This window comes from Myodes glareolus, chromosome 19, assembly GCF_982192425.1.
Source record: "Myodes glareolus chromosome 19, mMyoGla1.1, whole genome shotgun sequence".
In the NCBI taxonomy this organism is placed as follows: domain Eukaryota; kingdom Metazoa; phylum Chordata; class Mammalia; order Rodentia; family Cricetidae; genus Myodes; species Myodes glareolus.
In genome coordinates, this window is record NC_142044.1 from 61,538,152 (window position 1) to 61,551,556 (window position 13,405).

The window sequence follows — 13,405 nt, forward strand, 5'->3', positions numbered from 1 at the left end:
TAATCCCAGCACTCTCAAGGCCAAAAGGTTGCCAAGCTGGGGCTGAAGAGGAGGCTCAGCGTTAAGAGCAAATGCTGCTCTTACTAGAGGACCCGGGTTTGAGGACCAACAACCATCTATAATTTCAGTTCCAGGGGATCCAATGCCTTCTTCTAGCCTCTGCTGGCGTCAAGCATGAACGTAGAACACAAACATACATGCAGGCAAAACACCCATACACATAATTTTTTAAAAAATATTCGTAAAGGGTTGCAGAAGTGTTCCAAACCAGCCTGGTCCATACGGAGTTCCAGGTATAGAATGAGACCGTCTCAGAAAAATGCAAAACGACAAAGGGGCCGGCCCGGTGGCTCTGCGGGTCAAGCTTAACGAAAAGGAACGGATCCACCATATCGTCCTCTGACCTCCACACGTGCGTGACACGAGAACGCGCCGCCCCCACCCACAACACACTACGAACTAGAAATAAATGTTTTCAAATGTAATAAGAATAAAAAGCTAAGGGCAGGAGGTTTGGGTGTTGCAATAGGCTCGGCGACACGTGTGCTTTGCGTGCACGAGCCTCTGCACGCATCCACACACCACACACACATACCACACACAGGGATCTAGCCATACCCATCTTTCTTCTCGGGCTTTGGGGCAGCACTGGGACACCGTTTTCCATTCTTCGTTGATATGTAACTACATTGTTTGAAGGGTGCATTCTTGTCTTCAAGAATATGCTTAATGCAAAACTCCTGTCCTTCCAGTCGCGGTTGAGAGCATGGGCGGTGAGTAAATGAACAAGAAAGGGGCTCCTGCGATCTGGGCACTGGGGTGATCCTCCCCCGATTCGTTGGCAAGACGTGAATCCGAATCCTGTTCATACCAAAACCTGCAGGGGTGTGGGAGTCACACAAAAGATCGAAATGGCCTTAACCTTGTCAAAAGTCCTTGTCTGCGTTCTTCCGCGGGTCGGCTGGCAGGGCGAGGGTCGCGCCCTACGTGCCGCCGCCCTCAGGGCTGCTGGTGCTAAGTCACCCACTCACCTCCCCGCCGCCCGCCGCCCCGGCCCGACCACGTTGGCCGAATCCCCACAGCTGCAGACCGGAAGCGCGGCGCCCCGCCCCCACGCCCCGGCACGCCGCCTTTGTCCCGGCCGCCCCAGAGCTCACGGCCCCGGCCCGCAGAGCCTAGTCCTGCAAGCGCCATCTTGTCGTACGGCTCCCGGCACCAGAGAACCCCCGGTTCCCGACAGCCTATCAATCAAGAGTGACCCCGACACTGAAAGAGACCAAGTGCTGTGCTGACCTGACAGAAAGGACAACCGGCAACCTAACAGCAAAGGCGAAGCGCCAGGCACGGCGCCATCTTACCTCCCCGCCGCGCTACGCCGCGCAGCTCACCCTCTGGCCGCTCGAAACGCGGCCGCGCGGCCCCTAAACGCTGATTGGTCTCTGCTCTGAGGGTGATGTGCTGCTATTGGCCAAAGGCAACATATCAGCCCGAGGGAGGCGAGGCGGTGAGAAACTTCGCGACGGGAATGGCTGAGGTGAACTGCCTGTCAGAAACTCGGCCCGTGATTGGGCCATCGGAAAGGCGGGCCACAGCCAGTCGCCAGGTCCGGATATTTTTCCGTCTCAGTGTGGTCCGCCTTCTGATGGCCATGGACTCCAGTCCTCCCAGGCAGCTACTTTGTTACCTTTCCTACACTGCAGGTAAAAAATTGGACAAGGCTGACCCTGCTTATACATGAAAAGGCTTTATTAGTTTTCTATTGTGGAGTTGATCGTAAAAAGAGAATCTACAAACAAATGTAGAAATAGCAAAAAAAAAAAATAGTAACAGTGCTATGGTAAGCAAATGGACAAGGGGAAAGAGAAAAACGATAGACTTCTAATTACGGAAAAATTCTAAATCCATAGCGGGCCAAAAAAATTAGTACATAGAATCGCTTCCTTCTAAGTAAGTGTATTGAGGAAGCAGATACCAAACAGTCAGATACTGACAGATTCTGCTGTTTCTAATTCTGTGTGTTTGCAAGTGTGCCAGTGAAGGCCAGAAGATGGTTGATGTCCTCTTCTATCCCTCTCTACCCTACTCTCTCCTGGCAGGTGTTGGCACGGGCCTTTAACCTCAGCACCGGGGGACCAACCATCTACAAAGTGAGTTCCCGGACCACTAGGGCTACACAGAGAAACCCCATCTCAAAAAAAAAAAAAAAAAAAAAAAAATTAGAGGCCACCAGGTATGGTAGCATGCACCTGTTATCTAAGATCTGAGGACTCTGGAGGTAGAGGTAGGGTCTGGTAACCCGGAGTTTATCTTTTATATATTTATATAAAAGGAACTCGCTCTGTAGACCAGGCGAGACTGGCCTCGAACTCACAGAGATCCACCTGCCTCTGCCTCCTGAGTGCTGGGATTAAAAGCGTTCACCACCACCACCTGGTGGAGCTCACTATTTAAAAAAAAAAAAGTATTATCACATTTATTTATTTGGGAGTGTCACATGTGTGGAGTTCCGAGAACAATTTGCAAGTCAGTCCTCTCCTACCACGTGGGCCATTAGACTTGGTTGCAAGAGCCCTCACCACTGAGCAGTTTTTGTTTTAGTTTGTTGTTCTGGCTAGGCTGGTGGCCAATAATCCCTATGATTCTCTAGTCTCTGCCTCCTCCCCAACACCCCGCCCCAGCACTGGAGTTGCAGCCACACCTGGCCTTTTTCATGAGTGCTGAACACTGGAACTCAACTCCTCACAGCTCGGCACTGTTACCCACTGAACCTGCTGCTCAGCTCCGTTTCTAAGTTCTAAGCATTCTGCACACTTTCCCATTAGCTCTCCCGTATCTCGTTGATCTCCTGTATGTGACTGCTGGCTTGGACCCTTCCTTTGGACTGCAAGTCTACAATTTTGTCATTTTTTTCCCCCAGACCGTTGTGATTTAACTGGACTTGGTCCTATTAGATGCAAAGTCCTCCATTTGTGTACTCATTTCCGGGACAACTACTCAAGGACATCACCCCACATGTTTTCTGAACCTTCCAAAAGCATATGGATATGCTGTAATTTCTCCTACTCAAAAAGTAACAATGTTTATCTTGCCTCTTCCAACTACTACCTCTATTGCTGTACCTAAGCCAGGATCTCCTTACCAGCCCAGCCCAGTCTCAGATTCTCCTGCCCCAGCCTCTTTCATGCTGGGATTACAGGTGTCATTCCCAGCTCCCTTATTCTCTCTTGAATCTTCTCCAGGTAGAATTCTCCCCACAGCAAATTGATAGTCAAGTTTATACATGACCTTTTACCTTGTTAATTCAAATGAAGTTTCTAGGCTTCACTTTTAAGACAATTTTGAAAGATCTAACACACTGGGTCTACTCTTTGCCCAGTCTCTGTAGTCCAGACTGTCCTGAAATCCATGGCAATCCTTCTGCCTCAGCTTCCCAACAGTTGGAATTAGAGGCATGAGCTACTGTGTCCAGCAACTTGTGTTTAGACACACTCACAGGTGAGTCATTCGATTTCCAGTGTCCTCTTACTGGACCTGTTTCCACCTCTCCTCCCCAGCACTGGAGTCACAGGTGTATCACCACACCCAACTTATGTGGGTGCTGGAATCCAAACTCAGGTCCTCATGTTTGTACACCGAGCACTTTACCACTGAGCCTTCTTAAAACATTTTCTAGATCTCTGTACTCTGGTTCCCTCCTTCCTTGGTCACCCATTCTTGTCATTTGAGTCTCTCGTTCATTACCCTCCCACACCAAGTTTTGAAAACAATACTTTCCTCTCTCGTTGTCTTATTCCATTCATAAACTGATGGTTCCCAAGTAGGTACCACTACCCTGAACCTTGCTTTGAATGGCACACTCTACGTCCATCCGTCCAGGAGACCTCCATGAATGTCTATACTAAACTTCTAATTTAATGCTAAGGCCAATTTCCTGTTCCTATTTTCATTAACAGTAGCTCTATCCTTTCAGTTGGTTAAGTCAAAGTCATCCTTGACCTCCCTCTGACTTTACAGCAAATCCCACCAACTATCTCAATGCACTTCTGAAGCCACCTTAACTCTTCTAAGTCAAGTCTGTCCTCTCCTGTCCCCTCCTCTACCCAAAATAAAATAGACAGAATGACCAGAACCCACGATTTTTTTTTTTTAAAGAAGTATCCTTTCTCCATAGGGCTGGAGGGGTGGTTCAGCAATAGAGAGCACTGGATGCTCTTCCAGAGGACCTGGGTCTGATTTCAAGCACCCACAGGATGGCTCACAGCTGTAGCCACTCTAACTCGTGTCAGGGGATATGACACCTCACAGGCATACATGTAGGTAAAACACCAATATACATAAAATAAAAATAATAAATCATTTTTTATTATATTTGGGTGTGGAGACACATGTACGGAGGAGCTTAAAGGGTAACCAGTGGAAGTCAGTTTTCTCCTACCATGTGGGTCCCAGGGATTGTAAGGCTCGGCACTGAGCAGCTTTACCCACTAGGCCATCTCATCAGCTTTCCTTTTAAAGATCTTTAACTACTGGCAATCCTAAAGTTTGACATACTTGCTGCAGTTCTTTTCCTCTAGGTGTATATTCTAGATCTACCTTGTGTAGTGCTCATAGTTTCTCTACATTATCAATTTAACTTTTCTTCTTCAAAATGTAATTCTACCAGGCATGGTAGAACATGCCAGTAATTGATCTCAGCACTCTAGATCTTGGGTGTAGCAAGAGTATGCCATTTGAAGCCAGCTGAGCTACACAGTGAAACTGTCTTGAACAAAACATATTGTCTACCAAAAACATCATTGTGGCTTTTCAAAGATGCAAGATACAGTTATAAATTATATCTTGGTGCTTGGTAGATGAGTGTTTTTAAGCTTTGCTGTCATAGTAAAGCTGTCGTTTTTTGTTTGTTTTTGCCCTTCCAGGTACTCATGCAACAATTTAAGTGAAGAGTTTTCCACATCTACAACATACTTTACACCATCAGGTTCACTGCTGTAGTTAAATCTTAGCTCTCCCAATGGAACTGATGTCCATATGATAGCGTGATAGGAACTTAATACTGTCAAAACCAAAGTGGTAATGAGTCAAGAAAATAAGTCAAAGACTAATTTAAGAACACAGCACATACAAATAACAACCAGGTGTTTCATCATTAACGTTTATTGATGGGATGGATAAATACAGATTGAGAAACATACTTGACAGCAAGATATCAAACTGATAGCCAGACTATAAAATGTGTATACAATATCCTTCTTTAATTTTTTTTTTGAGTTTTTAAAGTTTTTTACAAAGAGCCCTTATGATAATGGTCACTTACATCCTATCATCATTCACCTAACAGCAGTAGAGATCCCAGGAGTAGCACCCAAAACTGAGGTGCCCCACGGAGGACAGAGGCAACAGCAGAATAATATGCTGAGCAGTACAAAATAAGACAAAAAACAAAACAACAAAAAAAGCTCACCACAAAATTGTACCTGAGTGACATAAACTGGTAAAATGTGTTACTTTGCTTTTCATTTTCTTTTTCTTTCTTTTTCTTTTCTTTTTTTTTTTGTTCTTTGGTCTGATAAGAAAATGGACAGTTTTTGATAGAAAATGTGTGGAAAGTAAGGTAATATATATCAGTTTCAAGTTTAGAACCCTAAGTTACACCTTACAGTTTTGAGTTCTTAGGCCAGAAAGCACTTCTACTTTGTAAGTGATTTCATTATGGTCTTCAGCGAATCACTTCCTCTGCTTCCACTGGCATTTCCAGACCACCTGATGGGAGACATACTTGCTTCTGGCTTCAATTAACATGCTGTCAAGCATCCCTCTCCACAATTAGAACGGCAACACAAAACCTATGAGATTCTTCATTCAAGCAGCAATACGCACTCAAAAAGGGAAAGAGCAGACACTGATTTTTATTAAATATTCTTTTCCCTCTTTTTTCCATTGCCAAGTTCATATTAAAAACTTTAGAAATATTAAAATGGAGAGCTCACCCACTTAGAAAACAACTCTGAATTTAGACCACTCCATCAAGTAAAATTACAGTACCATTCTTTTTTCAAACTTCCATCCACTGAGGAATAAGAAATAAATGACTGCTTGGTGTAACAAGAATGCTTCCTAAACCATCAAGATCCAAAATTCAGTCAATGTCAAGACATTTGGGGAGGTATGAATCGTTGAAAGCTCAGTGGGGGGATGGTGGAAAGCTATTTCTCACTAACTGATGGGTTGCATAGACTGCTTAAATTCTCCCAAACCCAGGAGAATAAAATAGGCATTCCAATCAAGATGTCTTAGTTTCTCACTTCCTAGCATGAGTATCAAAATAACTCATCAACAAAAGAAAAAAAAAATCTTTAAAAAAATAATCAGTTCCCAAAATAATGGAAACGCATATATTTAGATTCCAACCATACTAGGATAGATAGGACCCCTCCAATTGCCTTTTTCTAGAAGCAAGGTGTGAGAGGTAATGAGGAATTAGGTTGCAAAGGCTTCAGGAAACCCAGCAGTGATGTTACCATGATTTTGTTTCAATACTCAAATCTACTGCTGTTTGCAATTGGAGATTTCGATTTTTCTATCACTGCCGGTGAAGCTAACAATATAGAAATATGTGGGATACAATAAACCAAAACACTAAAATCATTTACAAGGAAAGGAGGCTGAGAGTCTCAGATACAAAAACCACAATGATTCATGAATGAGAAAAGTAGGCTAATATTTAGGTATTTTCTAAACCCAAAAGGCATAACTGAATACTTCAGAAGACCACACTGGCTTTAGGTTAATGATTCAGAGTTTAGCCAACAACACAGGTATGATTTAAAAAGCCCTAACAACAATCCACAGGTATTTATTTCTGCCAACATAAGAGTCAAGCAAAATTTTAGGAATGAGATTTACAGAAGTTGAGGCTCCAAGCCTGCTTACCACTGTCACTTATTCTTGACAGTTTAGATTAAAAGAAAAAAAGCCATGTTTACAAGGCTGACTTTAGATATACAAATACTACTTCTCAACCTTTGAAGGTCTGAAGGTGGGAGAGACACACAGTTTAGAAGCCTTATTTATATAGAAACAGGACAATATGCATGCTAGCTAGCAGGTGTATCTGCTAATCCAAAAATAATGCAGCAGTTCATGCAGAGCCCATGAGGAGGTTCAGGACCTATGCACAGATCTAAAAGCAGATACTGTAGATATCTGTAGACAATACCAGGAGGAACTAATATAGGAAAAGTCCATAAACTAACCAAATTCAGTGCTGATCTACAGTAGAAGGACCAGACTACAACATGGTCACTCTTTTAGACTCTAGTAAGCACTTTCTAGTTCACTACTGACAGTTCTAAGAAATTAACTACAGCACTGGCATGAAGAACTGCTGTAACAGCAAACACAACAGCCTTTGTGGTAAGGGGGTGCATGTGATTAGAAAATACGTGACATTAGTGAGAGTAATTAAAAGAACATTTTCCCAAATCAGTTATGGTCAATCCCACAAATACAGATGTACTCTAAAATGGCACACTCCCTTTTGGGAAGGTCAGGATGGAAAATAAAATCTAAACGAATACGAAACCTAAACTTAGTAATCATGATGACACATATTTTTTGCACAACACAGGAAATACCAAGAAAGAAAATGTCACTTTAAAAGTTGCATACCAAGAAATATTACTGGCTTACAGATTAGCTAGGAGTTCCTTGCTTTGCACAGCAATGGCAGGCACTCCAGGACAGCTCAAACATGCAGATTACGAACCACGAAGTCACCCTAAGATATATTCCTCCTATACATTCTTCTCTACTGGGCCATTACATCAATAGTAACTGCCACAGTGTTTTTCCTAGGCTGTTCTTGGCAAGCAGCACCCGTACAACTTCTGTTTCCCTATGACTTTCAGCAAAAAGAATCTGACCTCTCCATAAAGACTACTTGGCATGACAGAAGCTTCACTAATTAAAAAAGGAAAACAAAGAAATTATTTTCATAGCACCATCTTTTCCATAGCAAAAAAAAAAAAAACCAAAAACTACACACACATTTACATGTGTGTGCATACATTTTTTTTTCATGCAGTGAACCAAAGAACAGCAATGATCTGTGGCTAGGTAGCATTTTCAGTTAGAGAGCTTGACTTAGAATTTTTTTTCTAGCCATTTTTCTTCAAAGCTCTCCTTCATCAAAAATATTCCCTACTATCTGGAATAATCAAGCCCCATAACAGGATTCCTGATCCACTTTTTAAAAACAGGACTCTGTCTAGAATCAAAACCACTGAAAAGAAACAATTGAAACACAACCGTGTCTGTTGGCTAGGTTTGCTCACTCATCACACCAGTGCTCTGAATTCACACTCGTCTCTGAAGTCATACAGGCTGCAAACACAAGTGTGCACTTGTTTTCTGTTTGATAGACAGATAAACAGCAAGAATTACATTCATAATGTAACTTAAAATGCAAATTCTTCAGAATCCCAAATCACAATTTCATTGTCTTTAGTATCATTAACTGCATGGCTTCTCCCAAACCTATTACCACACATGGTCTAGTCTCCAACAGACAGGACATGCAAGCACACCCTTCTTCCCTCAGAGACCCAAACTTTCCCAGAGTCCAACCTGAAAAGGCCCAACTCTGTAGGGCAGAAGCCGGCCTTGCTCTTTAAGCTTCTTCCTCAGTCCTCCATCTGCACTGAAAGCACAAAAAGGGTCAAAGGGAAGTTTTCATGATAGTGCTAGAGAGTTGGATCACTGGCTACATCTGTCCAAACTAGAAACTACAGGGCTACTACTCAATTACAACATAAAATGTGTTGCAGTGTGGGGATGATTTACAATGTCAATACATGCCTCTTCATGTTTTCAAGGCCAACTATGCTCTCTAGTAGAATGTGAGGATGTGAAATGGTAGAGGTGGGAAGAAAAAGGTAACATGATTTTTAATCTCTCTCTCTCACACACACACAGACACACATACACACACTTACATACAGTCATACACTTTAAAGGTCTCAATACTTCAAGTGGCCTGAGCCTATCTCACTCCTGGCCAAAAGCCTACCATCCCACCCGCCCTGCACACTCCCACCCTCCAACCCCACCCTCAGTCACTGCTATGTACCTCATACACACAGCAAAATCCCTTCCCCTTCCCGATTATATAAAAAAACTAAACAGATAACTTACTTTCTTTAAATTATTTTTAAGTCTCTTAAAGATCTGACGTTTAAATACTCCCTCTTCTGATATGTTAAACAAACTGCTTGATCACCCCCACGATTCAGTTCCAGCAAGAAGAGGGGAAGAGAACTACTTCAATCAACCCCATAAGGATGAGGAGAGGCCAAGAACAGTGTTCTTAATCCTTCACAGCTTCAACATAATCTTACCTCTGATACCAGTACACACTATAAGAAAATAGATGTATGAGGCAGCAGATATAATAACTGAGGCCCTCCACCACCCTCCCACCTGTCTCAATATCAATTTATTCCTTAGTCCAATGGTGACATATTTCATAAGGGATGTAATTTTCGTAGTCCAGTATCAGTAGTCAAAACAAAAACAAACCAAAAATTCCCCAAAACAAAAAGTATTTTTGAAGTTTTCGCCTCATTTTTTTTTCACTTAGGAAGAGGTGGAAGTGGTGGAGGCGGTTCTGATGGTAGGGGCGGTGGTCGAGGTTTGTCTGTATTGCCAGATCTGGAGATTCCACCAGCTCGTGGATTCATATATTCACCATAAGAATGAACAAATTCAAATGCAGGGGGCTGAGTGGGCTGAACACCTTGGGCACTGAGCAGGGAGTGGAGCATATTCACAGTATCTTGATAATCTATTGACTGAGTTGTATTGTGACCATTAGCCCCAGGAGGGCCTTTATCCAGTTTCATATGAGGAACTCGAGTTTTACAGCTAGGCTGTGAAAAGGGCAGGCTACTTGTGTCTGAGCTATGCCCAGGCAACTGGGTCATTGTAGGAAGAGGAGGGAAGGGGAAATTCAAGGAAGAGGATTTAGTACTCTTGGCAATCTTGGCTGGATGATCAAACACTGCTGCCCCCGTCTCTTCCGGGGGACCCCTCTTACGAGTAGAGCTCGAAGAAGACAAAGTACTAGACAAGCTATACGGTTTGTGTGCTAAGGTGCTGGACTGGCTGCTGTGTTTTGGGTCACCTGGCCGTTTGTTCACAGTACCGACAGGCAGCTGTAAGTGAGAGTGCTTGTGTGAGTGGTGATTGTGATGGTGATGGTGGTTGGTCGGATGAGGCTTGTGCTTTTCTTTGTGCTCCCGGCTCTTGGAGATACTGTCCTCTACAGAATTGTGCTTCTCAGCTGCAGAGTGGACTTTAATGCGCATTTTCATCTCCTCTGGTTTTGAGGAGGCTGCTTTATCTCCACTGGTCACCGGGAGTCTCATTTTTAGAGCTGACTTGTCAGCCTTTTCCAAAAAAGGTCGTTCAGGATTTTCTGAGCCCTCAATGGGCATCTTCAGAATGACTGAAGAATGGCTGTCATGGTGGGACAGGAGATTCTGGGCGGCATATGCATACTGTGACTTCACATTGGCCTCCATATTCTCCAGCTGCCTCTTCTGAGCAGCCAGCTCCTCGGCGTGCTTTGCACGGTACTCTTTAAGTGAAACTTTAGCTGATGGCACGCTCTTACTCGTCTGCTTCTGGGAAACAAATGCATTTGAACCATCATGTTGCAAGGAATGATCAACTCCAATAAGTGCTAAATTCTCACTAGTCCGATGACCCTGAGAAGATTCTAGTTTAAAAGGAGGTTGGGAAGACAGCCATCGCTCGCCTTGCAACATATCCACATTAGTTAGACTGCTTGATGACTCTTCAGAGACAGGAAGGGAAGGCACTGCACTTGTAGTAGAAGTAGTTGACATGCTCATTAATCCTGCAATAGTTGTGTCTGAAGAGGTCTGAGAAATCATATTGAGGATTGTCTGCTCTGATGTGTTTTCATCTGCTCCTCGGTCATCTGGTTTAGTTTTCATGGCAGCCTGGTATGCCTAAATGAAGCAAATAAAATCTTCATTCCAGGCAATATACAAAGTAGAAGTATACTGAAACAGCAACTAAGAACCTTTTTACTTTGTATTATTTGTTTGCTTATTTATTTATTTAACTTTATGTGTACTGGAGGTGGGGTTACCTGTTTTTATTTGAGACAGAATATCTTTATGTAGCCCTGGTTGGTCTTGAACTCCCCATACAGATATATCAGGCAAATTTCCAACTCACAGAGATCCACCTATCTCTACTACCTCACCTCCTAAGTGCTTAAAGTTATATACATTACCCCCTGCCCAAAGTCATTCTTAAGCATTCAGTGAGGTTTATATAAAAATAAAAAATGAAGTACATGCTCTTAAGTCTACTTCTAAACCTAAGCTTCTAGAGGCAAACATTGTCTATAATTCCCTAGATTTAGGAGCATTAGTCTAAATAAGAAACGAGGGAAGGCTGGAGATATGGCTTAGAAGTTAAGAGCACTGGTTGCTTTTCTAGAGGTCCTTAATTCAATTCCCAGGAACCACATGGTAGCTTACAACCATTTATAATGAGATCTGGTGCCCTCTTCTGGCCTTCAAGCATACATAGGGGCAGAAAGTTGTATACATCATGAGTAAATAAATAAATCGAAGGAAGGAAGGAAGGAAGGAAGGAAGGAAGGAAGGAAGGAAGGAAGGAAGGAAGGAAGGAAAAGGAAAGGAAAGGAAAGGAAAGGAAATGTATGGTGGTACATGCTTGCAATCCCAGCAGTTAAAAGGTAGATGCAGGAGGATCTACCTTAGTAGGATCTGTTAGTCCAAGGCCAGCCTCGGCTAACAGCTGCAGGTACAAAAACCTTGTATCAAAAACGGATTGGGGGAAGCTTTATTCTTTCTTTTTGGGTATTGGTGATTGAGTGCAGGGCCTTATGCATGCTAAATACTTATCCTACCACTGAGTTGTACCCCAAGTTCATCAATCTGATGTTATGGGGAAAAGGAATGACTCTATTATTCATAAGACTAAAAACATCTGCATTACAACTTTAGACTGCAACCCATATAAAAAAATCCTGGGGCTGAAGATAGGGCTCAGACTTATGAGCATCCACTACTCTTGCAAAAGATCTGGATTCGTTTCTCCACACCTACAGCAGCTCACAAACACCTGGAACTCCAGTTCCAAGGTATCGGACACCCTTTTCGGGTCTCTACAGGTTCTGCATGCACATAATGGAGGCGAGCACTCACACAAAAGATAAAAAGATAATAATAAATTCTCCCCACTACCACTACAGAGTCTTACAAAGTAGCCCCAGCTGGTTTTAAACTCACAAAGATGTCTCCTAAATGCTGGGATTAAAGGCATGCACAACCATGCCCAAATGTAATGAAAAATCTTTTTAAAAAGAGGGGAGGGTTGGATAGAAGAAAGAAAAAAGAAAAGAAAAATAAAACATTTCTCTCTCTCTCTCTCTCTCTAACACAGGGTTTCTCTGTATAATAGTCCTAGCTGACCTGCTAATTATGTAGACCAGGCGGACCTAAAACTCACAGAGATTCACCTGCCTCTGTCTCCCGAGTGATGGGATTAAAGGCACGTGCCACAACTGCCTGGCTAATAAAACATTTTTAAAGTGTTTACCATTGCAGCCAAAATTACAATCAACCCTTGTAATTCCAAACACACCCCTCTATACTATACAGAAAATATATACATATATCAACACTATACAGAAAAATACACATCTGGAGCTGGGAGATGGAGGTGGCTCAGTGGGCAGAGTGCTTTGCCTTGCAAGCATAAGCATAAGGAGTTTAGATGCCCAGCACCCCCATGTAAAAGCCCAGTGCAGTGGCATGCACCGATGACTCCACAAAGTACGGTGGGCAGAGGTAGACAGGCAGGCAGACACAGGCTGATCCCTAGAGTTCAGGTCAGCCAGTCTAGCTCAAATAGTGAGCTCCAGGTTCAGTAAGAAAGACCATGCCTCAAAAATAATAAAGAGCAATAAAGGAAAACACACACAAAAAACACCTCTGGCTCCCACAAGTATGCTCACAGGCATGTACAACTACATGTGAATACATATATGCAAACAAACCAAATAAAGCCAGTGCCAATGAACAAGTAACTGTGCAAAAAGCAATTTACACAATTTGCACAGGACCCAAAGCAAAGTCCCCTACAGACTAACATCTTAGCTAGTATCCAAGCTACCAAACCTAGTGCACATATCCAATTCTGGCATATTCACTGGCAAAGTTAAAGGAAAGAATAAGTTTGTCGGCAATAATTCTTACCCTCCAATTTCTAATGCGTTTCAGCCTGCTTGGAGTTTTCTCCAGAATCTGTAGAAATTCATGTGTCAATTCTACAAATGAAA

At 42.9% G+C, this 13,405-nt stretch overlaps 2 protein-coding genes and 1 long non-coding RNA gene across 9 annotated transcripts in view; 1 reads left to right on the forward strand and 2 right to left on the reverse strand.

Moving 5' to 3' along the window:
* The window catches only part of Kansl2 (KAT8 regulatory NSL complex subunit 2), an 18,247-nt gene extending 16,833 nt beyond the window's left edge, over nucleotides 1-1,414 (reverse strand). For 3 of the 6 annotated variants that reach the window (XM_087899230.1, XM_087899228.1, XM_087899232.1), the window contains exons 1-2: nucleotides 1,294-1,405; nucleotides 619-877 (exon numbers count right to left, since the gene is read on the reverse strand). In XM_087899230.1, coding sequence (XP_087755356.1) covers nucleotides 619-869 — 251 coding nt within the window. In that variant the 5' untranslated portion in view covers nucleotides 870-877; nucleotides 1,294-1,405. Of the gene's footprint in view, nucleotides 1-618; nucleotides 878-1,293 lie in introns of all 6 variants that reach the window. The other 3 variants (XM_087899231.1, XM_085678726.2, XM_087899229.1) reach the window with 2 other exon arrangements.
* LOC125407268 (uncharacterized) lies at nucleotides 1,403-5,504 on the forward strand. Its single transcript, XR_015735697.1, has 4 exons — nucleotides 1,403-1,700; nucleotides 2,097-2,147; nucleotides 4,172-4,313; nucleotides 4,920-5,504. It is a non-coding gene; the product is annotated as an uncharacterized LOC125407268 (long non-coding RNA).
* Nucleotides 5,140-13,405, reverse strand: part of Ccnt1 (cyclin T1) — a 27,064-nt gene continuing 18,798 nt past the window's right edge. For both annotated transcript variants that reach the window (XM_048444684.3, XM_085678721.2), the window contains 2 exons: nucleotides 13,323-13,393; nucleotides 5,140-11,036 (listed from right to left, as the gene is read on the reverse strand). In XM_048444684.3, coding sequence (XP_048300641.1) covers nucleotides 9,633-11,036; nucleotides 13,323-13,393 — 1,475 coding nt within the window. In that variant the 3' untranslated portion in view covers nucleotides 5,140-9,632. The remainder of the gene's footprint in view (nucleotides 11,037-13,322; nucleotides 13,394-13,405) is intronic.